General features: G+C 41.9%; 1 protein-coding gene across 1 annotated transcript in view; it reads right to left on the bottom strand.

The window, feature by feature from the left end:
- The window catches only part of LOC121586744 (calcitonin gene-related peptide type 1 receptor), a 91392-nt gene that overhangs the window by 12227 nt on the left and 51382 nt on the right, over positions 1-27783 (bottom strand). Inside the window, exons 6-12 of the mRNA XM_041903693.2 lie at positions 20984-21087; positions 19871-20450; positions 17600-17710; positions 17197-17309; positions 16479-16570; positions 6785-6911; positions 2550-2703 (exon numbers count right to left, since the gene is read on the bottom strand). Of these exons, the coding sequence (XP_041759627.1) occupies positions 2550-2703; positions 6785-6911; positions 16479-16570; positions 17197-17309; positions 17600-17710; positions 19871-20450; positions 20984-21087 (1281 nt within the window). The remainder of the gene's footprint in view (positions 1-2549; positions 2704-6784; positions 6912-16478; positions 16571-17196; positions 17310-17599; positions 17711-19870; positions 20451-20983; positions 21088-27783) is intronic.

The raw sequence follows: 27783 nt of genomic DNA, 5'->3' as shown, positions 1-27783 counted from the left end.
TAATCGATCGGTGGTTAGGCTATTAGCTGGCCAACAGTAGGCTACATGAAAAGTACAATACTGTTACAGTAATATAACCGTGTGTTAGTGTGGGTTTTCAGTGGATTTATGTAAATCACGAAGCTCATCTACATTTCCTGTGGTGCAGGAAAATACTCAGCAACAAAAGTGATCAAATTAAGATCATACATCCTCATCAAGCTGAACAAGAACAAACCCACACTGAGCAATTTCCTCTAATAATCCAGTCTCGTTAAATCATTCTCCATTAACAACACAACCATACCAGTGTTTATTGGGGTTTTTATCTTAGCTGGGCCATAAACAGATGAAACAGATGAATCCGAGCAGCGGGTCCGTTTAGAAGTCATGTATCAAGGTCCTACGGCCATATTGGCTACATATGGACTAGCTGGATATCCTCCATCCATCCCTCCATCTCTCGGGCAGCTGTGTGAAAGACACTGTAGCTTCTGCCCCAAGGTTATATCACGGCATCTTTAATAATGGCCGACCATTCACAGTTATCGTACCACTTATCGGACGGCCAGGGCTGATAATATAACACATCACTCCTCCTTTAAACAGAACAGACAGCACGTTAACAGCAGCTATCCAATAGGAAGAGCTAATAAAGCTGTCAATCTGATGCAGGGTTTGGCGGGGTTGACACACAGGGAGTGTCGCAGTTAACAGTGACCTCAGGGTTGTCTCTGATCCTGTGTCCCGACACAGATTGTGTCCCGTTCTGTTGTGTGACACACAAGCGGATCTATGTGTGGTTCAGCGATGGTGGGAGCTGTTTACGATGTTATTTTATGTTTACAGTGAGTACAGGGTGATGAAATATGAAGATAGGCTATGAATCATGATGTAAGAGCACAGAGGTCTCCAAGGCTGAGAGGAGATGAGTCTATGGTTTTGAACACACTATAACATGCAACAAGCTGCTATACAGACTTGTTGCTGTATCATGTTACCTCAGATGTCATTATTTTGGTATCTAAATATGACAATAAAACAGAATAGAGTACAGAGGTAATAAAATACATGACCCAAAAACAGATGGGCAAGTTGACTGGGGAAAGTTGACTGGGGCAAGTTGACTGGAGCAAGTTGACTGGGGAAAGTTGACTGGGGAAAGTTGACTGGGGCAAGTTGACTGGGGCAAGTTGACTGGGGAAAGTTGACTGGGGCAAGTTGACTGGGGAAAGTTGACTGGGGAAAGTTGACTGGGGCAAGTTGTGCTGTCAAAGTTATGGGTTCAATTCCAGCGAGGACAACATCTGGTTTGTACGTTAAATAAAACCATTTTAGCTAAACAACTGCATAATAAATATAATGTAACGTGTTCACATGTAAAATAAAGCTTTACCAAAGGGAATAATTATCATTGGCTATCATGACTGACCATCAAGTGAATAATTTCATTATTGTGTGAGAATGCTGTTTTGGTGGCTTGTTTTCATGAAAGCAGATAGGGTCACTGATACAGGGTCAGATATTTTCTCATGCCTATTGTTAGTTTAGGCTTGGTTAGGCTGATCCTAGATCTGTGGTTGAAATGTTAAATGAAATGAAACTGAATGAAAGGTTATACATTAATTCCTAGGTAAAACAGAATACATGGAATGTGTACATGTATAGATCCATGCCAAGATTTGTATGCCACCGGGTAGAATTTCTGTTGATTGGTAAAAATGATACCTGTCACTTTAAATATGGGGTCATCAGGTCATGTGAGTAGAAAAGGGATAGAGTAATGGTTTTGGTGAGAGAAACGAGGAAATAGTTGAGTAATTGTGCTGTAGAAACCTGTTCATTTGGATTATATGCTTGGAGAAAGGGAATTACTTCCTATCATCACCAAGGACTGGTGAGTTTATCAGATAGTTTTTTCCTATGTTGATTGACTCTTATTGGACTATCATTTATCTTTTTGTGGAAAGAACTGAATTGAACTATGTTTGGGATCTGTGTACTTGTTGGACTAACTCACATTTGGGTTTTGTGACCTTTGAACTCTGGACTATTGAATTGACTATTAACAGAGATACTGTATATAATGATGAGATGGTCTTATCTCCGTGCTAACAATGGGAGTCGTTGTTCCCAAAGCGGGAAGGCAGAAGGTCTGCTAATCGCTTTGCTTATCGCTGTATTCCCGCATGGACAGATTTTGACGGGAATGGACCCTCTTGCTTTGCCTATTCCTCTCTGCTATTAACTATTAACCTTTTACATTGCTTTTATTGCTGGCTATAACTAATACAGAAATACAATTTAGAGTTTGGTTTTTGGTTTAAAGGGATAGTGAGAGATGTTTCTACTTACCCAGAGTCAGATGAACTTGTGGATACCATTTGTATGTCTCTGCGTCCAGTATGAAGGAAGTTAGAGGTAGTTTCGTGACCCAGCGCTAACTAGCGTTAGCACAATGACTGGAAGTCTACCGGAACAGCTAGCATAAGTAGATAAATGCCTTAATTGCCCAAATCTCACACTATCCCTTTAAGGTAATCTGACCCCTGATCTGTAATGAGACTCACCCCAGCCGAGGAGGTAGTACCAGTGGAGGTGCTGTTCCTCGGCGAACACAGCCACCACAATGAGCGTGTGCAAGTAGATCCCCTCACACAGCATCCAGAAGTAGTTACAGCCCAGCATGTACATGTGGAAGAAGTGCAACACCTTACAGCCAACCTGCAGGGGATTAGGATCACAGGGAGTCACACAGAGACAATAACAACAACAACAACAACAACAACACTAAATGCTCAACCAGCCCTGACACAAAATCGTTAGCGGGTATTATGATTTTCCGAAAGGAGGTTGTTTATCCTGTTACCCCCTACTGCTGGAGTGCATCCCTTGCTCCACATTTCTCTATGTTAATGACTGCAGCTCGTTGTATTTACTTTGCAAGAAAAATTGACTGTTAAGTAGCCTAAATTCTGTTCAATAATATCCACACATTCTTGTCAGTCAACACGCTATCATATGTCTCTTACTCCCTTCATATTTATATATCCCAAATGGCACCCTATTGCCTACATATGGGCCTTGGTCAAAAGGAGTGCACTATATAGATGGGTTAGCTGACAACATCACGAAAACGATGCGCACGCTTCAATGCAGCAGAAGTCTGTGAGTTGTTGTGATTCTAGATGGCCAGATAGCTACCAACAATGACAAGAAACTGCCATATGGGGAATCGTAAGTGACTCGTTTCAGCTAGTTTCATCTTGTTCTTGATAACGTCTTGTTTTGAGGTGTTTTGACTGATCAATGCTAATATGGCTCAAATTTGCTAACCCAACAACTGTAACGATGTATTTGAGACAACAAGTGCTCATTGTGCAAATGTATTTATGTTTTCAATAAACATTGGAAACAAAATATAGTTTACATGTTGTCAGCAATCTAAGCCAACCCGTCTGTTTTGCCCCATAGTTGCACACGCATCGGTTGTGTTGCTAAACAACCAACCTGTCTCTAGGGAATAGGGTTCCATTTGGGACGGGCCCATGCAGATTCATTGAGGCTCGTTCTCTAGTTTTCCATGTTGAGATTCCTTGTTCTCAGCTCTCTGTCTCAGAGCATGTGTGCTGATCTAATTAGAAGATACTGGCATTGGTAGTAGCTAAATGTACATCTCTTCTAGACTCTATATGCAGCATTCACAGCCTTCAGAACCTGTCAGTCACTCACAAACTCTTAACCACACAGTGGCCACTGTGTTCTTGGGGACCTTCAATGCTGCAGAAATTCTTTGCTCCAGAGCGCTCAGGACCTCAGACTGGGGTGAAGGTTCACCTTCCAACAGGACAACAACCCTAAGCACATCCAAGACAACGCAGGAGTGGCTTCAGGACAAGTCTCTGAATGTCCTTGAGTGGCCCAGCTAGAGCCCGGACTTGAACCCAATCGAATATCTCTGGAGAGACGTGAAAATAGCTGTGCAGCGACGCTCTCCATCCAACCTGACAGAGCTTGAGAGGATCTACACAGAAGAATGGGAGAACCTCCCCAAATACAGGTGTGCCAAGCTTGTAGCATCATACCCAAGAAGACTCAAGTCTGTAATCGCTGCCAAAGGTGCTTCAACAAAGTACTGAGTAAAGGGTCTGAATACTTAAGTAAATAAGTTTCTACAAACCTGTTTCTACAAACCTACTTTCACTTTGTCATTATGGGGTATTGTGTGTAGATTGATGAGGAAACATTTGTATTTAATCCATTTTAGAATGAGGCTGTAACGTAACAAAATGTGGAAAAAGTGAAGGGGTCTGAATACTTTCCGAATGCACTGTATGTCTCCTCCTCCTCTCTCTCTCTTTCCCTCCTCCTCCTCTACCCTCCTCCTCCTCTACCCTCCTCCTCCTCTACCCCCCTCCTCCCTCCTCCCCCCTCCTCCTCTACCCTCCTCCTCCTCTACCCTCCTCCTTCTCTTTCCTACCTTCTTCCACCTCCTGCTATTCCTCTCCTTCTCCTTCCTCTTCCCTCCGCCCTCCTTCCTCTTCCCTCCTCCCACCCTGCCCTTCATGACTCCTGGCCCAGATGTGCCATTTACATGTATGCTGAAATACAGTTTACTCATCACTAAGGTCTGTTGGTGTGATCAAAACACTTCATTTTTCTCACCACTTCATAACCACATTCAACTTCAACTTGAATGCCCAACTGAGGCATCCAGCCTAATGTAACGGGACAGTCTGGATGGTTCTGAATGTTTTCTGGAACAAAGTTTAAGGTACTAATGTCTGACAAAGTGTGTGTCTCATGTCTTTGGCCTAGTCCTTCGTTTGACCAGAGCACTAGGGACCCACTTCTCTCTCACTACTGGCAGACTAGGAGTCTCTACTGTGATCCGCCAGAGAGAAAGAACGCTTGTTCCTTTTTGTTCAGAGAGCGCAGAGTCCATTCTCCCAACAGAGTACCACATCCCTAAATCACACATGCAGTCAGAACACAGACTGATCCACTCTAAATTTGGCGCTCCAGAATGTCAACATGTTCCACTAAAGACATGCAGTATGTGCAACCAACAGTGATGGGATTTTAACCCCTTGAAATCAAGACCATGTTGTCTGAGGTGTGAAAGACAAACTGCAATTTGGTTCTCCCGCTTCTCAAAACAATTAGATTATAATATATTTAGGACAGATTGGGAAAGATGGTTCTGAGCCAATGCTGCTAGAACATAGCTATTCATATTGTAAGGTTGGGTTAAAGAATGATAATCCATGGACACTACGACTTCAGATATAACTCAAGGTTTAATCAGAGCAACCAAACATCTTCAGTGGACAAATATATATATATAATGAAAAATCATATGAGCAGAGAGCTGGCACCTGCTATTGCACCAGACTCTAAACTGAGGAGATATTCCAGCAACCCCTGCGCTTTATATACCAGAGCCACAGCATTTGTTATCAAATTAAATGTTTTCCAATTACGTTCCCACAATATTTATTGTGAAAGCTGTCATTCCTTCCTCCCTGTCGGTTGGATCACCAGGGTCAGCTGGTATATCTGAGGAAACAAAAACCCTTCCACTGTGAATATGGCAGATGGATTAGGCTTGAAGTCTGTTTTTTCCAGTGAGAACATGATTGTATGGGGAGAAGAGTAGAAGAGAGGCTAGAAATCAAACCCAGACGGTAGTTATTTTCTTTGACTGGATAAACTGAAGGACATCCTGAGATCCTGGGGATCCTGAGTGAGATCCTGGGGATCCTGAGTGAGATCCTGGGGATCCTGAGTGAGATCCAGGGGATCCTGAGTGGCACAGCAGTCTAAGGCACTGCATCGCAGTGCTAGAGGTGTCACTACAGACCCGGGTTCGATCCCGGGCTGTATCACAACCGGCCGTGATTGGGAGTCCCATAGGCCGGCGCACAATTGGCCAAGCGTTGTCTGGGTTAGGGGAGGATTTGGCCGCGGTAGGCCGTCATTGTAAATAAGAATTTGTTCTTAACTGACTTGCCTAGTTAAATAAAAAAATTAAGTGATGATCCAATCGAGAGAATGATAACATGACCTTACTGTATACATTGAGCCAGGAGTTTTTACTAACCATGTGACCTAACCAGGAAAAACTCATGTCTCTACTCAAAGGTCACCCAAGTGTGGCCATTTCTCTGGATCAAGAAGATCTCTGACATTTTCTCGCTTGTTTTTGAATTTTTATTTTGTATTTTTTTGGGAACAGAAGCCGGCGACTCAGTAACACTGTCTTCCTGAGTCACAATACCGTAATCAAATAATTTCCTCAAAAAGGTGGACAATAAAAAGTATCTTAAAATACAATACTTAAAGCACCAGAAAAGGGGTAATCCTAGATACAGCAACGCTACGTTCCATAGAGGCAGATGGACCCTTTTCACCTTAACAGGCCTCAGGTTTCAAAGAATTCAAGTCTGACTCAAACTCAACGAGTGGCAACTGTTCAAAAGTCTGACAGAGGACAGAAATCTGAGTGCTAAGAGAAGGTTAACCGTGGGCTGTCTGTTAATGGCACAACCCATTAAAGATATGCAAAAAAAATACTAATATCCTAACGAACCCTCTTAGAAAAAACATCTGCAATCCAGTTGAATGAAACTGAGTAAACTCATTTGAATTAAGTAAAAAGGTGCTCGAGGGCTGTGTTACGTTTTTAAGAATTAAAAAAATATATATTTATTTTGAAATTATCATGCAGTGAAACCCTGAGACTTATCTTTCCTCTTCCCCTTAAAATTGTTTTCATTTTATAGATGAAATGTGTGCGACTTACTGGATTTCTCTCCACTACATCTGTGTTGTTGACCACTGCTATGAGGTAGATGAGGGTAAGGGCGGAGTTGAGGACATACGAAACGAAGAGGTTCTTATGAAGCGTGATCCTTTGGCAACTCAGGTTCCTGAGTGAAGACAAACAAACAGCATAAATAATCATGTTAACATATGATCTGGGTCTGAATGCGGTTACCCAAGCAGACATTCATAGAGAGAACTACAATAAACGTTTACACAATTATTGTTATTTATTTTATTAGGATCCCTATTAGCTTTTGCAAAAGCAGCAGCTACTCTTCCTGGGGTCCACACAGAACATAAAACATGACATAATACAGAACAATAATAGACCAGAACAGCTCAAGGACAGAACTACAGTGGGGGAAAAAAGTATTTAGTCAGCCACCAATTGTGCAAGTTCTCCCACTTAAAAAGATGAGAGAGGCCTGTCATTTTCATCATAGGTACACGTCAACTATGACAGACAAATTGAGAGAAAGAAATTCCAGAAAATCATATTGTAGGATTTTTTATGAATTTATTTGCAAATTATAGTGGAAAATATGTATTTGGTCACCTACAAACAAGCAAGATTTCTGGCTCTCACAGACCTGTAACTTCTTCTTTAAGAGGCTCCTCTGTCCTCCACTCGTTACCTGTATTAATGGCACCTGTTTGAACTTGTTATCAGTATAAAAGACACCTGTCCACAACCTCAAACAGTCACACTCCAAACTCCACTATGGCCAAGACCAAAGAGCTGTCAAAGGACACCAGAAACAAAATTGTAGACCTGCACAAGGCTGGGAAGACTGAATCTGCAATAGGTAAGCAGCTTGGTTTGAAGAAATCAACTGTGGGAGAAATGTTTAGGAAATGGAAGACATACAAGACCACTGATAATCTCCCTCGATCTGGGGCTCCACGCAAGATCTTACCCCGTGGGGTCAAAATGATCACAAGAACGGTGAGCAAAAATCCCAGAACCACACGGGGGGACCTAGTGAATGACCTGCAGAGAGCTGGGACCAAAGTAACAAAGCCTACCATCAGTAACACACTACGCCGCCAGGGACTCAAATCCTGCAGTGCCAGACGTGTCCCCCTGCTTAAGCCAGTACATGTCCAGGCCCGTCTGAAGTTTGCTAGAGTGCATTTGGATGATCCAGAAGAGGATTGGGAGAATGTCATATGGTCAGATGAAACCAAAATAGAACTTTTTGGTAAAAACTCAACTCGTCGTGTTTGGAGGACAAAGAATGCTGAGTTGCATCCAAAGAACACCATACCTACTGTGAAGCATGGGGGTGGAAACATCATGCTTTGGGGCTGTTTTTCTGCAAAGGGACCAGGACGACTGATCCGTGTAAAGGAAAGAATGAATGGGGCCATGTATCATGAGATTTTGAGTGAAAACGTCCTTCCATCAGCAAGGGCATTGAAGATGAAACGTGGCTGGGTCTTTCAGCATGACAATGATCCCAAACACACCGCCCGGGCAACGAAGGAGTGGCTTCGTAAGAAGCATTTCAAGGTCCTGGAGTGGCCTAGCCAGTCTCCAGATCTCAACCCCATAAAAAATCTTTGGAGGGAGTTGAAAGTCTGTGTTGCCCAGCGACAGCCCCAAAACATCACTGCTCTAGAGGAGATCTGCATGGAGGAATGGGCCAAAATACCAGCAACAGTGTGTGAAAACCTTGTGAAGACTTACAGAAAACGTTTGACCTGTGTCATTGCCAACAAATGGTATGTAACAAAGTATTGAGAAACTTTTGTTATTGACCAAATACTTATTTTACACCATAATTTGCAAATAAATTCATAAAAAATCCTACAATGTGATTTTCTGGATTTTTTTTTCTCATTTTGTCTGTCATAGTTGACGTGTACCTATGATGAAAATTACAGGCCTCTCTCATCTTTTTAAGTGGGAGAACTTGCACAATTGATGGCTGACTAAATACTTTTTTTCCCCACTGTACATACATTTTCAAATTAGAGTATAGAAATACAAAAGGCTCTGTAGTGAAACAATACTGAGAAAACAGACAGCATTGAAGCCAAAAGATGAAGCTGGTTATAGTATTTTCCAGTGTGAAAATATTAATGGACGCTGTGGAGTACATACAGTGCCTTGCAAAAGTATTCATCCCCCTTGGCGTTTTTCCTATTTTGTTGCATTACAACCTGTAATTTAAATGGATTTTTATTTGGATTTCATGTAATGGACATACACAAAATAGTTCAAATTGGTGAAGTGAAAAAATGACTTGTTTCAAAAGATTCTAAAAAAATAAATAACGGAAAAGGGGTGCGTGCATATGTATTCACCCCCTTTGCTATGAAGCCCCTAAATAAGATCTGGTGCAACCAATTACCTTCAGAAGTCACATAATTAGTTAGATTGCACACAGGTGGACTTTATTTAAGTGTCACATGATCTCAGTGTATATATACAGTGAGGGGGAAAAAGTATTTGATCCCCTGCTGATTTTGTACGTTTGCCCACTGACAAAGACATGAGCAGTCTATAATTTTAATGGTAGGTTTATTTGAACAGTGAGAGACAGAATAACAACAAAAAATTCCAGAAAAACGCATGTCAAAAATGTTATAAATTGATTTGCATTTTAATGAGTTCTTGGGGTCATAGGCAGCATTCCTGAATACTTTCGCAAGCCACTGTAGGCTACATAATTTTGATAGAGTACAAAACATTAGGAACACCTTACTAATATTGAGTTGCATCCCCTTTTGCCCTCAGAACAGCCTCAATTCGTTGGGGCATGTACTCTACAATGTGTCGAAAGCGTTCGACAGGGATGCTGGCCCATGTTGACTCCAATCCTTCCCACAGTTGTCAAGTTGGCTGGATGTCCTTTGGGTGGTGGACCATTGTTGATACACACAGGAAACTGTTGAGCATGGAAAAAATCCAGCAGCAGTTCTTGACACAAACCGGTGCACCTGGCACCTACTACCATACCCTGTTCAAAGGCACTTAAATCTTTTGTCTTGCCCATTTATCCCCATGTCTCAATTGTCCCAAGGCTTACAAATCTGTCTTTTAACCAGTCTCCTCCCCTTCATCTACACTGATTTTGAAATGTATTTAACAAGTGACATCAATAAGGGAGTATAGCTTTCACCTGGTCAGCCTATGTCATGGAAACAGCATGTGTTCCTAATGTTTTATACACTCAGTGTAAATCGTTAGTATGTGAAATATAAAAAATGACTTCACAGTTTATAATTACAGATGACAGTGTCATATACAACGCTGGAGGCTAATTATTCTTGTCAGTAGCCATAATAAAACTTGTTTAATCCTTTCTGCATGTTGCAATAAAAACTCATCTGTAACATTAACATATTTCATCCTACCAAAAATGTTCTGACCTTTGATGTAGTAAACAGGACAATAAATAACATATAAACCATTGGAACCACTAACTCTGGCCCATAATGACTTCGTCTGTGAAGTGGGTTAAAATGGAGAGTCATTAGAATGAAACGTCTGAACCAAGGGTACTCATTGTAAAATATAAATCAAGATTGTCATTGTATTCAGAGCGTGCGTTAAACTGGTATAACAATGGATAACAATTCATAATTTTCTATCAAGCAACACAAAAGGGGCTGAAATAATTTGCTTCGGTTCACCCATGTTAAATACTAGCACGCATGACTTCCAACAACAAGTAGAATCACACTCTATTGAGAAAACAAACAGATTATTAACAACTGTATTTGAGGATGCTGGTACAGAAGCATATCGATAGCATAATAAATCATTTGATGAATCAGGAAAAATAAATCAGCAGTCATGAAATTATTCTCTTTTCTATCAAAGGTCAGTAAAGTAATGTTTCCAATTTTTCACCAACCATGCTTCCTAAAACAAGCAATTAATACAATTTTACTGAAGTGGGCTAAATCAGGGTCACACAGTCTTTCTTGGTAGTGTTAAACAAATCTACTTTGAAACAAAAGTATACACCTCACACACATGGTTATGGGCTTAAAAAAAAGACACCTGTACCATGTCAGATATAGAGTTGAAATGTCTTCCATTTTGAGTTTGCATCCCAAAATTACACTTTATATACATCACAGAAGACTGAAATATAACAAAACCGTTTGACATAGAAACACTGGATTTTTGGCGGGTTTGTAGAAATTGTTTTAATTATGAAAAATATTAACATTCCACCCATGAGGCCACTAGAGGGCGCTTTGGTCATTTGACTGCAGGAAAGGGCTACAGATAGGCTGAAAAGTGTTTTATTGGAGTGAAATCGAGTGAAAACACTGTGCCTAATGTATGTACACTCCAGCAACAATGTCCTGTTATCTGTCTCCAGTCATTGGCTAATGTTGCAGTCTTACTGTAAATGTGTTGTTTATAGAAGGATATCTCAGCATGGCAGCATTAGTAAGGGTTCTGGTCAGTGGTGTTAGAGAACAAGGTTACCATTAAATGGCCCAACACAAGTAAAAAGACAAAGGAAGTGTCTTAACAGAATATCTTCTAACTAGGATGAGTAGAAAATAGAACAGACAATCACTTTCTTTATCCCGAGGTGCTATATTGGTGTATGGATGTTCTCAGGCAACACCTAAACAAGCAACAACATTTAACTTCCTGGCATTTAACTTCCTGGCAGAGGCAACCAGATTTTTTTTTGCTAAAATGTCCTGGTACTTGGTAAAGTTTGATGGTCAGATGACATGAAAATAGAGGACTTTGACCACGCACACCAATGGCGGGTTTGGCCTTCAAAATAACAATGCATATGCAGAAAATACCTCATCTCTACTGTACAATATGGTGCTGCATCTTTGATGTTATGGGCTATTTTTCTTTCACTGGGCCTGGGGCCCTTTATATGGTCAACGCGACGACATCATGAACTCTATCAAGTACCAGGTCATTTTTGTCAAAAACCTGGTTGCCTCTGCCAGGAGACTGAAACGTGTCTGCAAGTGAATCTTTCAGAAAGACAATAACCCCAAGCACATATCAAATTCCACAAAGAAATGGTTAATTGACCACAAAATCAACATTTTGCAATGGCCATCTCAGTCTCCGGACTTGAACCCCATTTGAAAACCTGTGGTTTGAATTGAAGAGGGCAGTCCATAAGCACAGACGAAGGATATCAAGGATCTGGAAAGATTCTGTATGGAGGAATGGTCTAAGATCCCTCCCGATGTGTTCTCCAATCTCATAAAACATTTTAGAAAAAGGCTCAGTGTCGTTACCCTCGCAAGGGAAGGGTGCTGGAGTATTGAAAACAGGAGGGTGCTGGAGTATTGAAAACATGGGATCCAATCATTTTGACCCCTATCTTTTTTTAGATTTTTTTTATTTGTATTATTTGTTAAACAAAATAATCTTTCTCTGAGCAAAAAAAATATTAGTATAAAATATATATATATTTGTATTTATTGAAATTAGCATACAATATAGCTCACTATTATTTATTTTTATACAGTATTTTTTACTCATCTTTATCAAGGGATCCAATTAATTCGGACACCACTTTGACACTTTTTCAGATAGGCCCAGTCAAAACACACAACCATTTTATGACAACTGCATCATGTAGGACAAGCTCAGACTCAGATAACAAAGTGATGCAGTATTTTTTAAGCTAACCCAACTGTATTTTTCCACGGCTAGCCAGAGTATTTTTATTGGCGAGTCCTGGCAGTGCTGATGTGGAGGCCATAAATAAGAAGACAGTGCAGCTGTACCGCATCAAATACCACTGTAAACTGCACATCTGGAAAGTCTAATACAACATTAAGACTTTGACGTTTAAAGAGATCAGCCTATAAATACAGTGCCATGCTTGTAAAAATTATGCTCCCCTTAAAATCAATGCTTTGCTTGCTATCTTTAACTTCATGGAGATAATAATTAGCTGATCGCGTTGGTCTTCCATTAAAGCTTTACAATGCCAAGAAAGGATGTATTCTATTCTCTACTTGTCAAGACACAGATACAGAGTAGTTTGAGCGTTTTAACTTTTTGCTACTAAGATGCACCTGCACTCTGTTTTACAGGGTTGGTGTCATTTCAGAATTTAGCCTAATTCAATTCAACCCATGAATTGAAATTTGAATTTGAATTGGCCACCCCCCACAGGAAGCATAATTTCTATTTAATTAAAGGAAGTAGAATCTAATTTAAACCAATTCAAAGAAATTCAACTGAGACATGAAACATCTTTTGTCTCCTTCCTTTGACAAATATTTTGCTAAAAGCATCTGCCACCTCTTACTAAAGAATACAGATACCATTTCAATTATTATTTTAATTATAACTAAAAAATGTCAAACAGTATTTTCTTTGTAATTTTGTAATGAGATGTTATGTTGATACTTTGCATTATGGAGTGAAAGTGGATTATGAATTGTTAACCTACAAAATGATCTTAGAATATTTCCAGACCACTGTAATTATTTAACTATTTTTGAGTTTTAGAAATGAAATGTGTCCAGAACATGTTAAACATAGAGTTGGTAACCATACATGATGTCAAAATAAACATGTGCATTTGAATTTCAATGAATTTTAATTCAAATTCAATTCAAATTCTGCTTTCTCTGGGGGGTGGCCAATTCAATGAAGTAAAAAGACAAAGGAAGTGTCTTAACAGAATATCTTCTAACTAGGATGAGTAGAAAATAGAACAGACAATCACTTTCTTTATCCCGAGGTGCTATATTGGTGTATGGATGTTTTCAGGCAACACCTAAACAAGCAACAACATTTAACTTCCTGGCATTTAACTTCCTGGCAGAGGCAACCAGATTTTTTTGCTAAAATGTCCTGGTACTTGGTCAAGTTTGATGGTCAGATGACATGAAAATAGAGGTCTTTGACCACGCACACCAATGGCGGGTTTGGTCTTCAAAAGAACAATGTATATGCAGAAAATACCTCATCCCTACTGTACAATATGGTGGTGCATCTTTGATGTTATGGGCTATTAAGACCTCTATCATCACGGAATTAAAGACCAATTCACAAAAGTACTTGTTACATTTCGAATGCTCAGGTAGGACAGCAATATGGTCCAATTCACACACCTATCAATATAACGTGTTGTCATCACTACTGCCTCTGATCTGATGGACTCACTAAACACATACTGTGTTTGTAAATGATATGAGTGTTGGAGTGTGCCCCTAGCTGTCGTATGTATGTATATATGCGTTTTAGAACATTGTGCCATCTGGTTTGCTTAATATAAGGAATTTGATGTATAACTTTTACTGAAATATGACAATTGAGTCCTTTTCCACCACTGGACTTAAAAGCAGACACTTTTACTCGAGTAGTATTTTACTGTGTGACTTTTACTTAAATCATTTTCTATTAAGGTATCTTTACTTTTACTCAAGTATGACAATTTTAAGTACTTTCCACCACTGACTGAGCCAAATAGCAACTTTTCCAAGTCAGTAGTAGCCAATGTAATGCAGAAATGTTGTTTTGGTTCCTGCAGTTATATCCCCCATAAGGTTTCTTCAAGGATAATGGCCTGAATTTTTTTAAAGCATGTCAAATAAATGTGACAGTCATCCTGTAGGATCATTTGCGACTGAGAAAGATGGGGTTATAGGGACATATTCATACTTATCAAACTTTCCTTCAAAATCTGCTTTGACTAATTTGATGGTCATAGAGCATTTGTTATTTTTTTGGAGATAGAGAATATAAAGTTTTTGACATACTCTTAACTTCTCAAACTTTTCTTTGCAATCTGTTTTTGAATAACTTATTTTTTTAATGACTAATCAGCATTTTACATTTGGTCCTCTGTAGCTCAGCTGGTAGAGCACGGCGCTTGTAACGCCAAGGTAGTGGGTTCGATCCCCGGGACCACCCATACACAAAAATTTATGCACGCATGACTGTAAGTCGCTTTGGATAAAAGCGTCTGCTAAGTGGCATATTATATCTTGGTAGAGTCAATTGCTTGCACATACGTATTGCTCTGAGTGTCATGAACCCTGCGTCCTGAGTCTGTTCCTGCCTGTGTTGCCGTTTTTCTGCTCTGAATCTCCTGTTTCCCGAAGGTGCCTGAACGCACCCTGTCGGGTTGCCGGGCGACGTTGCTAGGCGGGTGATCTCTCGATTACCCGCACCTGCTTCTCATCAGCTTCGGCACACCTGGTCCTGATCATCACCCCTTCATAAGCTCTGACCTGACATCCATTCCCTGCCGGATCGTTAGCCATAAACAGTATGTTCTGCCAGCGTATCAGCCTCTGAGTACTAGCGTTAGTTTTGTTGTTTTTTGCACCTTGTTGACCTGCCTTGTACTTGCCTCCGTTTTTTCTGTCTACAGTCATTCTCCCGGAACCTTCACCCAACCCCTGCCGTGCCATCAGTTCATCTGCCACTTCACCACCACCTACTCATCTCCGCCACCCGCTCCGTCTCCTGGACTATTCTGCATCTTTTTATCTGTAAATAAACACTCACATTCGTTCAACTCACCTTGTCCTGGTCTGCTTCTGGGTTCGGTCTTAGAGAACCGTGACACTGAGGTGATTTCTGAACTTTTCAGTCATCATAACTCTCTCATTAGCTTTGATTTAACCACATTTACTGACCCCTACTCCATTGAAATTCACCTGCAGTTTTCCTTAATATGCAGTTCCTCCTTAAGTGCATACTTTCAACCTATATTTAGTAAGAGAAATCAGTTGGGATTACCATTAAGCTTGCCCTGCACTTAAATAAACACACAACCAACTCATCCTTTAAACTGTCCTGAATTCATGGTTCTTTGGTCATGAACTCTTAAATGTACAGGAAATTAATCTGCTTTTAAAGTAGTTACACAGAAATAAGACAGCATGAAATGAAAAGGACATGAGTATTGGAATGAGTAAAACATTCAGTAACACTTACTGCTCCTCCTAAATGTGAGTTTCACTAGGGCAGTGTGGAGGTCAAGGTCCATAATCCAATGCAGCTAACAAACCAAGCTTTTTTGCTGACGTTCAGCTTCTAAAAATGTTAAAACTTGAAATATTGTATGATAATCATAATATCAAATATTCTAAGGCAGAACACTCATTATAAATGACAATAATTGAATTGTTATAAAAGAGTCACTCTGAAATGTTAGTTATTTTTACATTTTCCATCACTACTGAAAAAATATTTGATCTATCCATTTACAATATATTAGGAAATCCCGACAAGGGGAAAAAAAACGATATTATCCAATCAAAATGTCTTCCCTTCAAATGCTACCCAACACAAATCACAGACAATGACAAATTGGAAACCAGAGTGTTGTGTGGAAAATGCATTTAGGCTTAATGTGAAGATTACATTTTCACAGGTCTGCACTGCCAATGTTATCTCAGAGGAAACACACAGCCAAGGATAAATATATTATGCCATCTGAACTGTATCAACCACAGTCATCACCGCCATTGTTATTATCATGGTTTTCATCATATTTATCACCACTATCATCATCCTAATTCTCCTCAGGATTAGGTGCGTCATCATCATCATCACCATCACGTCATCTTCATCATGTTTTCAAGTGGGGGGGAGGGGAAGTGTTAAGAGTCCCAAGACAGACTACTCTCTCGAATCAAACCAGTAGTTTGCTTCTGTTGCTTGCTTTCTTTATGAAACAGTCTATATTTACCTGAAGTAGAAGAATATAGCCAGAGAGATCAGGAGGGAGGCTATGGATAAGGCATGACCCACAATCGCCATGTAGTACAGGATATAGGCCATCTGGGAAACACAGATACACCTTTTAGATGAAAACAAATAAGACCATACTGCATCAAGAACATTCATGAACCGTTAACTTCCATTCTCTACCTTGATGTAAACAAAATATGAAAGAGGTGAGACTAGGACATGGCCTTAATGTCTGCAGCACAGATGGTTTTAATCCGTCCTCTAATCAAGGTGTGACTGAGCCACGCTTGAATAATGGATAGTCATAGCATTCTTTGTGTCCTCACAAAGCAATTTTTTAAGAAACCGGCGTTTTGGCAAAGATCACTTTTCTTTTCTTTCCATCGCGTTACTGTTGCTTTTACAGTACAGAGGAACACATGTATCTGTCTGTGTCCAATGGCTAGGGTCAGAAACCTGTTCCCTCTATGACCTCCTCCATAAATCATGATTGTGAAATGTAATCGAGTGTAAGCTTAGGTACATCTTACTGTACCATATTTACCATATCTAGCTCAATTTGACCAATTGTTCCTCCCTTGGTCTCCTCTGTATTGAAAATAACTGTATTATCCCCTTGAGAAAATGTCCCTTATTGTGATTGTAAAATGGGATCAAGTGTATGCTATAAGTAGCACATGTATGGGATTGATGGATCACTCGGTGACAACCCTTACCTTCAGCTTGCCTGTAGTGTGGAAGTTACATAGCGTGTAGTTGGACCACGTCCTATTGGAATCTGGGTGGCGGAACCACTGTCCTGATTCGCCACAGGTCTTTGTAGCTTTTTCTGATGAAACAATCAAGTAGGATTCATTATAAACACTTTGAATTGTTTTAACACTTAGCCACTTAAACAGAAACACTTAAACTGTACATGTCCATAAGCTTTGCAACCATTTGACACCATGAATAATGAATTAAATGCTATGAATATTTCAAATTCAAGCCATGTTCCACAGCGACGCATTTATCACGAGCAGTTAACAAGTCAGCATTGGAGAATCAGACCGACCAGGACATTGACTTTATTCATTCTTGCTTGCAGTTTAACAAACACCTCCTATAGCCAGACCTTACCTGTGGAGTCGAAGTCACGGAAATAGTTTGGGCAGTTCTGCCAGGTGACTGTCCCAGCAGGTGTATCATCCCAGCACAGCCAGCCATCCCAGGTCCGGTTACAGTACAGCCCTGTGCCGCCAACAACACACAACCAGACACAACACACTAATGAAGACTCACTGTAAATACACTACGTCGCTGGGTGAAAACAACTGTACATTAACCATTTGGCCACACACGCCTGTCGTCGTCTGTCTACTAGCATAGTATGTTTATCAGAATTCTGTAATTGTTTGTCTCTGTGACTTGTGATCGTACCTGTCTTATGGGTTCTTCTGATCGTGTGCTGTAACCTTGAAGTGACTGTGGAAGTATTCTATTATATTCCATTTCTATTTAAGCAATAAGGCCCGAGGAGGTGTGGTATATGGCCAATATACCATGGCTTAGGGCTGTTCTTATGCACGATGCAACACAGAGTGCCTGGACACAGCCCTTAGCCATGGTATATTGGCCATATACAGTGGATTCGGAAAGTATTCAGACCCCTCAACTTTTTCCACATTTTGTTACGTTACAGCCTTATTCTAAAATTGATTAAATAGTTTTTTTTCCTTCATCAATCTACACACAATACCCCATAATGTCAAAGCAAAAACAGGTTTATAGACATTTTTGCAAATGTATTACAAATAAAACTATCACATTTACATAAGTATTCAGACTCTTTACTCAGTATTTTGTTGAAGCACCTTTGGCAGCGATTACAGCCTTGAGTCTTCTTGGGTATGACGCTACAAGCTTGGCACACCTGTATTTGGGGAGTTTCTCCCATTCTTCTGTGTAGATCCTCTCAAGCTCTGTCAGGTTGGATGGGGAGCGTCGCTGCACAGCTATTTTCAGGTCTCTCCAGAGATGTTCGATCGGGTTCAAGTACAGGCTCTGGCCACTCAAGGACATTCAGAGACTTGTCCCGAAGCCACTCCTGCGTTCTCTTGGCTGTGTGCTTAGGATCGTTGTCCTGTTGGAAGGTGAACCTTCATCCCAGAGGTCCTGAGTGCTCTGGAGCAGGTTTTCATCAAGGATCTCTTTGTACTTTGCTCCGTTCATCTTTCCCTCGATCCTGACTAGTCTCCCAGTCCATGCTGCTGAAAAACATCCACATAGCATGATGCTGCCACCACCATGCTTCACCATAGGGATAGTGCCTGGTTTCCTGCAGACGTGACGCTTGGCATTCAGGCCAAAGAGTTCAATCTTGGTTTCATCAGACCAGAGAATCTTGTTTTTCATGGTCTGAGAGTCCTTTAGGTGCCTTTTGCCAAACTCCAATTGGGTTCCGTCTGGCCACTCTACCATAAAGGCCTGATTGGTGGAGTGCTGCAGAGATGGTTGTTCTTCTGGAAGGTTCTCCCATCTCCACAGAGGAACTCTGGAGCTCTGTCAGAGTGACCATCAGGTTCTTGGTCACCTCCCTGACCAAGGCCCTTCTCCCCTGATTGCTCAGTTTGGCTGGGCGGCCAGCTCTAGAAGAGTCTTGATGGAGGCCACTGTGTTCTTGGGGACCTTCAATGCTGCAGAAATGTTTTAGTACCCTTCCCCAGATCTGTGCCTCGACACAATCCTGTCTCGGAGCGCTACGGACAATTCCTTCGACCTCATGGCTTTTGCTCTGACATGCACTGTCAACTGTGGGACCTTATATAGACAGGTGTTTGCCTTTCCAAATCGTGTCCAATCAATTTAATTTACCACAGGTGGACTCCAATGAAGTTGTAGAAACATCTCAAGGATGATTTTTTAAAGTCATTTTAGCCATGATCAATGGAAGCAGGATGCACCTGAGCTCAATTTCGAGTCTCATAGAAAAGGGTCTGAATACTTACATAAATAAGATATTTCTGTTTTTCATTTTTAATAAATTTACAATAAATTCTTAACCTGTTTTTCGCTTTGTCATTATGGGCTATTGTGTGTAGATTGATGAGAATGTTTATTTATTTAATCCATTTTAGAATAAGGCTGTAACATAACAATGTGGAAAGAGTCAAGGGATAATAATACTTTCCGAATGCACTGTGTCACAAACCCCAGAGGAGCCTTATTGCTATTATAAACTGGTTACCAACGTAATTAGAGCAGTAAAACTAAATGTTTTGTCATACCCGTGGTATACGGTCTGATATACCATGGCTTTCAGCCAATCAGCATTCAGGGCTCAAACCACCAAATGTATAATCTGAAATAATCCCACACACTGAGTATTAAAGTAGTGCACATCATCACTACCTGATTTGTTATAAGGCTGGTCTCTGTTCATCTTCTCAAAGCATTTGTATTGACCGTCGATGATCTTCTTCCTCTCCTCCTCCTCCTGACTGACCCTGGGGCTGACTGGAGTCTCCACAGTGGGCTCCACAGACCCAGGCTCTAGCAGACCATGGGGAGTCACCTTCAGGCTGACTGGAGTCTCCACAGTGGGCTCCACAGACCCAGGCTCTAGCAGACCATGGGGAGTCACCTTCAGGCTGACTGGAGTCTCCACAGTGGGCTCCACATACCCAGGCTCTAGCAGACCATGGGGAGTCACCTTCAGGCTGACTGGAGTCTCCACAGTGGGCTCCACAGACCCAGGCTCTAGCAGACCATGGGGAGTCACCTTCAGGCTGACTGGAGTCTCCACAGTGGGCTCCACAGACCCAGGCTCTAGCAGACCATGGGGAGTCACCTTCAGGCTGACTGGAGTCTCCACAGTGGGCTCCACAGACCCAGGCTCTAGCAGACCATGGGGAGTCATCTTCAGGCTGACTGGGGTCTCCAGAGTGGGCTCCACAGACCCTGGCTCTAACAGACCATGGAGAGTCACCTTCTGGGGAAGAACAACATGTTACGGGACAGACCCCATAAAAAAACACACACAGATAGAAATCATCACGCTCTATTTGTCAACAGGGAACAGTATCAGTGACTATATAAACACAGATAGATAAATAATAGAAGAAAAGTAAAGTTAAAAGCAATCAGAAAACACTACAGACAGACAACATACAGAATAGGTAGGCAGGCCCAGAGTTGTTCCTGATCCATAGACTAGACAAGGAAAAACTCCTGGCTCTAATTATGGCGTTAAACTATCAAATGAATAATAACCAGGAAACACAACAGACAACACAAACAGAATAAGAACTAAGAACAGTCCTGCCTGCACACCCAGGTTATGTTCCAAATGGCAACCTATTCACTAAATAGTGCTCTACTTTGGACCAGGTTCCATAGGGCTCTGGTCCAAAATAGTGCACTTTATAGGGAATAGGGTGCCATTTGGAACGCATTCCCAGTTCCAGACAGACCCGTACTATTTTGTCCATTTAATCAACTGAGAACGAATCAATCTCCAATTACCTTTAATTTGTCCTTGGAGAATGTCAGACATTTGGACCAGGTCCTATTAATGGAGGGACTTTGGACCCAATTACCAGATTCATCACAATATTTGGACACTTTTCCTGCAAAAACAAATGTAATGGTAATTGTTAGCGACGTAATTTAAGCTATGAGTAATGGCGACTTGGCAGCTGCTGAATCAATCAGTGTGATAGGGGCTAGACATGAAGCTGCTGCTATAGCTACACTGACTGGACTGTGATCTCAACTGCCGAGTCAATAGTTAGGCTTATACTGTTATCTAATTTTGCTGTCAGATACCATTGTTTATTTTTTTATATATTTTTTTTATTCACCAAAGGAGTTTTCAAAATGGGAAGCATATTATAGTTTTTGGTCATATTTAGTTGACATATCATTATTTAAACTAATACAGTACCAAGTTTTATATGTTGTCATTTCAATAACATATATGCTATCATATTGTAGTATCCTATCAAATGTATGGTTTACCAAAACAGTGGCGGGGTGTCGGCTTTGCTGTTGTTTACACTGCAGATTGGCCCTTTAAGTGTTACTCTGTTTGCCCTCATTACTAAATTGAGCATCACTGCATTCCTTAACAATGAGAGCCAGCTCCTTGTCATTCCATAACACTAAGAGCCAGCTCCTTGTCATTCCATAACACTGACAGCCAGCTCCTTGCCATTCAATAAATTCACCACCAAAGCTAGAAACACTTCAGATGTAAGTTATGGGCATCACGTCTTTGTTATATCAGACTTGGAGAAACTCTTCCCTGCTGTAATCCCTAAAGCGTGAGTTGAATCTCCTGTTGGATAATGTCTGAGATCACCATGTTCCCTCTCTGGGAGTACGCTAACCCAACAAACTGTCCTCCCCCAGCAGCTAGTCAACAGTTACATAAAACCCAGCCAAGCTTTCACAGACAACTGGCTTCAACCGAACTGAAGAAGGATGACCTCATTAGGAAGCTTGCTGCATCACCAGTTGTAATAATCTAATTGCAGTTGTAAAGTGTCACTGGTCAGATCAGGGCCCATTTGCAAAAAGCATCTCAGAGTAGGAGTACTGATCTAGGATCAGTTTTGCCTTTTCGATCACATTGATTAAAATTACATGCACAGGGAGGTCCTGATCCTAAATTGATATGTTTGATACATATGGCCCCTGGGATGCAGATATATGACCATGTCTGATCCAAGATCAAAACTCAGGTGAACCCAGGTGCAGAAATCAAGTCTCTAGTCACCCCTATCGTCTCTATAATCTAGTCTCTAGTCACCCCTATCGTCTCTATAATCTAGCCTCTAGTCACCCCTATCGTCTCTATAATCTAGTCTCTAGTCACCCCTATCGTCTCTATAATCTCTAGTCACCCCTATAATCTCTAGTCAACCCTATCATCTCTATAATCTCTAGTCACCCCTATCATTTCTATAATCTCTAGTCACCCCTATCATCTCTAGTCTCTAGTCACCCCTATCATCTCTAGTCTCTAGTCACCCCTATCATCTCTAAAATCTCTAGTCACCCCTATCATCTCTATAATCTAGTCTCTAGTCACCCCTAGCATCTCTATAATCTAGTCTCTAGTCACCCCTAGCATCTCTATAATCTCTAGTCACCCCTATCATCTCTATAATGTAGTCTCTAGTCACCCCTATTATCTCTATCATCTCTAGTCACTCCTATCATCTCTATAGTCAAGCCTCTAGTCACCCCTATCATCTCTATAATCTCTAGTCACCCCTATCATCTCTAGCCTCTAGTCACCCCTATCATCTCTATAATCTAGTTTCTAGTCAACCCTATCATCTCTAAAATCTCTAGTCACCCCTATCATCTCTATAATCTAGTCTCTAGTCACCCCTATCATCTCTATAATCTAGTCTCTAGTCACCCATATCATCTCTATAATCTAGCCTCTAGTCACCCCTATCATCTCTATAATCTAGTCTCTAGTCACCCCTATTATCTCTATCATGTCTAGTCACTCCTATCATCTCTATAGTCAAGCCTCTAGTCACCCCTATCATCTCTATAATCTAGTCTCTAGTCACCCCTATCATCTCTATAATCTATATTCACCCCTATCATCTCTATAATATCTAGTCACTCCTATCATCTCTATAGTCAAGCCTCTAGTCACCCCTATCATCTCTATAATCTATATTCACCCATATCATCTCTATAATCTCTATTCACCCCTACCATCTCTATAATCAAGCCTCTAGTCACCCCTATCATCTCTATAATCTCTATTCACCCCTATCATCTCTATAATCTCTATTCACCCCTATCATCTCTATAATCTCTAGTCACCGCTATCATCTCTATAATCTAGTCTCTAGTCACCCATATCATCTCTATAATCTAGTCTCTAGTCACCACTATTATCTCTATCATCTCTAGTCACTCCTATCATCTCTATAGTCAAGCCTCTAGTCACCCCTATCATCTCTATAATCAAGCCTCTAGTCACCCCTATCATCTCTATAATCTAGTCTCTAGTCACCCCTATCATCTCTATGATATCTAGTCACTCCTATCATCTCTATAGTCAAGCCTCTAGTCACCCCTATCATCTCTATAATCTATATTCACCCCTATCATCTCTATAATCTCTATTCACCCCTATCATCTCTATAATCAAGCCTCTAGTCACCCCTATCATCTCTATAATCTCTATTCACACCTATCATCTCTATAATCTCTATTCACCCCTATCATCTCTATAATCTCTAGTCACCGCTATCATCTCTATAATCTAGTCTCTAGTCACCTCTATAATCTCTAGTCACTCCTATCAACTCTATAGTCAAGCCTCTAGTCATCCCTATCATCTCAATAATATAGTCACCCCTATCATCCCTATAATCTAGTCTCTAGTCACCCCTATAATCTCTATAATCTAGTCTCTAGTCACCCCTATCATCTCTATAATCTCTAGTCACCGCTATCATCTCTATAATCTAGTCTCTAGTTACCCCTATCATCTCTATAATCTCTAGTCACTCCTATCATCTCTATAATCTAGTCACCCCTATCATCTCTATATTCTCTAGTCACTCCTATCATCTCTATAGTCAAGCCTCTAGTCAGCCCTATCATCTCTATAATCTCTATTCACCCCTATCATCTCTATAATCTCTATTCACCCCTATCATCTCTATAATCTCTAGTCACCCCTATCATCTCTATAATCTCTAGTCACCCCTATCATCTCTATAATCTCTAGTCACCCTATCATCTCTATAATCTCTAGTCACTCCTATCATCTCTATAGTCAAGCCTCTAGTCACCCCTATCATCTCTATAATCTCTAGTCACCCCTATCATATCTGTAATCTCTAGTCACCCATATCATCTCTATAATCTATAGTCACCCCTATCATCTCTATAATCTAGCCTTTAGTCACCCCTATCATCTCTATAATCTAGCCTCTAGTCACCCCTATCATCTCTATAATCTCTAGTCACTCCTATCATCTCTATAGTCAAGCCTCTAGTCACCCCTATCTTCTTTATAATCTAGTCACCCCTATCATCTCTATAATCTAGTCTCTAGTCACCCCTATCATCTCTATAATCTCTAGTCACTCCTATCATCTCTATAGTCAAGCCTCTAGTCACCCCTATCATCTCTATAATCTCTATTCACCCCTATCATCTCTATAATATCTAGTCACCCCTATCATCTCTATAATCTCTAGTCACCCCTATAATCTCTATAATCTCTATTCACCCCTATCATCTCTATAATCTCTATTCACCCATATCATCTCTATAATATCTATTCACCCCTATCATCTCTATAATATCTAGTCACCCCTATCATCTCTATAATCTCTAGTCACCCCTATCATCTCTATAATCTCTAGTCACCCCTATCATCTCTATAATCTAGCCTCTAGTCACCCCTTTCATCTCTATAATATCTAGTCACCCCTATCATCTCTATAATCTCTAGTCACCCCTATCATCTCTATAATCTCTAGTCACTCCTATCATCTCTATAGTCAAGCCTCTAGTCACCCCTATCATCTCTATAATCTAGTCACCCCATCATCTCTATAATCTCTAGTCACCCCTATCATCTCTATAATCTAGCCTCTAGTCAACCTATCATCTCTATAATCCAGTCACCCTTTGAAGCAGAAACCGAGGCAGCGGATCGGACAGTCAGGAGACAGACAGGATGTTCTGGTGCACACCTCTCTTAGAGGCTTTTATTAACAGGTGCAGGATGAATCGGCCAATAAACTTTGTACAGAAGATAACAAACAGGACGTTGATAAAGACTTGAATAAATCAAAAATGTTCTTTAGTATAAACTATTCCGGCAACAGCTCTTTGCCTATAACCAAACACAGGTATAACTCTACTCTAGCCAACCTGTTACCTGCCCAGCCTTCTTTCCCCCAGGCAAAGGCCAACTGAGCACCTAAGAACTCGTCCAGGAACTCCCTTCCGCTAGGAATGTTCCATCATGATAACCCCAAAACACATTTCTACCATAAATGCGTAATTTCCCATGGACATTGTCACGGTTTCGGCCGAGGCTGCTCCTTCTCCTTGTTCGGGCAGGCTTCGGCGGTCGTCGTCTCCGGAGTACTAGCTGCCACCGTTCGTTGTTTCTGTGTTTGTTTGGTTTGGTCTGTTTTGGTACACCTGTTTCTCATTTTGTCTTGATTATGTGTCCTTTAAGTTCTCGTTGTTTCTGTCTTGTGGTTGTGTGTAGTTGTTCCTTGTCAGCTGGTGCTTCCAGTCAGTTAGTGCTCTATTTTGTATTAGATAGAGAGTCCGCACTTGTTGTGCGTGTTTGCTGTGTTTTGCATTTACACGCTGTGTGCCTTATTTTTCTTGTGCCTCCGGCTCTGTTTGTAGCCGTTCTTTTGTGGACTTTACTAAAGTATTTTGGACTAGCATCTGTGTCCTGCATCTGATTCCTACACCACACCTACGCCCACTCTGACAGAACTACACACCACCCATGGAATCAGCAGGAGCAGCAGCAGCGACCGAGTCTTGGGAGGAGCGCGTCCACGGACAGGACGAGCGGATAGCCCAAATCACCAACGCTCTGCAGGGAGTAATGAATACCCTGCATCGCCTGGAGACCAGTTGGGTACCCACGCCTCCTCCCACATTACCACCAGCACCGGTCAGTCCCTTTGTCCACGCTCCGGAACCCAGTGGGATTCGGCTCTCACTCCCGAGGGCGTATGATGGTACCGCTGCCGGGTGTCAAGGTTTCCTCCTACAAGTTGAACTCTACCTCGCCACCGTACACCCGGTGCCCTCGGGACACGAGAGCGTTTCCACCCTCATCTCCTGTCTCACCGGCAAGGCGTTGGAGTGGGCCAACGCCGAATGGAGGAGAATAGACCCCGCGACGATCACCTATGCGGAGTTCTCCCGTCGCTTCAGGGCTGTATTCGACCATCCACCTGAGGGGAAGGCGGCGGGAGAACGTCTATTCTACCTCCGACAGGGGAAGAGGAGCGCCCAGGAGTTTGCACTGGAGTTTCGGACTCTAGCAGCAGACGCAGGGTGGAATGAGCGGGCCCTCATAGACCACTTCCGCTGCAGCCTACGGGAGGACGTCCGTCGTGAGTTGGCCTGCAGGGACACCACCCTTACGTTTGACCAGTTGGTGGACATGGCCATTCGCCTAGACACCCTGCTGGCTACCCGCTGACGTCCTGAGTGGGGGTCGTCCATTCCACCCTCCAGCACCTCCGAGCCTAGTCCTATGGAGCTCGGGGGTGCTGGCGCTAGAGAGGAGAGGAGAAGGAGCCCGAAAGGGACCACCCTGTACCAACTGTGGCCGTGGAGGACACACTGCGGCTAGGTGCTGGGGGTCTCCTAGGGGACGAGACGGCAGGCCCCGCACTGGGGAGTCCTTCCAGGTGAGTAGGCGCCCCACTTACCCAGAGCTCTCTGTTGTGCACCTAACCATACCTGTTTGTTTCCCACAGGTTGCACCTCGTTCCCAGCATAAGGCGCTAGTAGATTCAGGCGCAGCCGGGAGTTTTATAGATCGGAGATTTTGTGTAGAGTTAGGGATTCCCCTCCTTCCTGTCAACAATCCTTTTCCGGTACATGCTCTAGATAGCCGTCCGTTGGGATCGGGGTTGATTAGGGAGGTCACAGCTCCACTTAGGATGGGGACGCAGGAGGGTCATGAAGAGACTATTCAGCTATATCTTATTGACTCTCCTGCGTATCCGGTGGTGCTGGGGCTTCCCTGGTTGATTACCCATAATCCCTCTATTTCGTGGCAACAGAGGGCTCTTAAGGAGTGGTCTGCCCAGTGTGTAGGGCGATGTCTGGGCGTTTCCGTAGGGGCGACCTCGGTGGAGAGTCCAAACCAAGTGCCCGCATTGCACATTCCCCCGAGTATGAGGATTTAGCACTTGTGTTTAGTAAGGCGAAGGCGACGCAATTGCCACCACATAGACAGGGGGATTGTGCGATAGACCTCCAGGTAGGAGCTGCGCTTCCGTGGAGCCATGTGTATCCTTTGTCTCAAGAGGAGAAGAGAGCTATGGAGACTTACATAGCCGAGTCTCTGAGACAGGGATACATACGGCCCTCCACTTCCCCTGCGTCCTCGAGTTTATTTTTTGTGAAGAAAAAGGATGGAGGTTTGTGCCCGTGTATTGATTACCGCAGTCTCAATCAGATTACTGTGAAATACAGTTATCCACTCCCTCTGATTGCGAATATGACGGAGTCTTTACACGGGGCGCGGTTCTTCACAAAATTGGACCTCAGGAGCGCATACAACT

This window comes from Coregonus clupeaformis, chromosome 17 (genome assembly GCF_020615455.1).
Source record: "Coregonus clupeaformis isolate EN_2021a chromosome 17, ASM2061545v1, whole genome shotgun sequence".
Taxonomy (NCBI): Eukaryota; Metazoa; Chordata; class Actinopteri; order Salmoniformes; family Salmonidae; genus Coregonus; species Coregonus clupeaformis.
The sequence above is the reverse complement of the archived record's forward strand: the minus strand, read 5'-3'. Positions and strand labels throughout refer to the sequence as shown.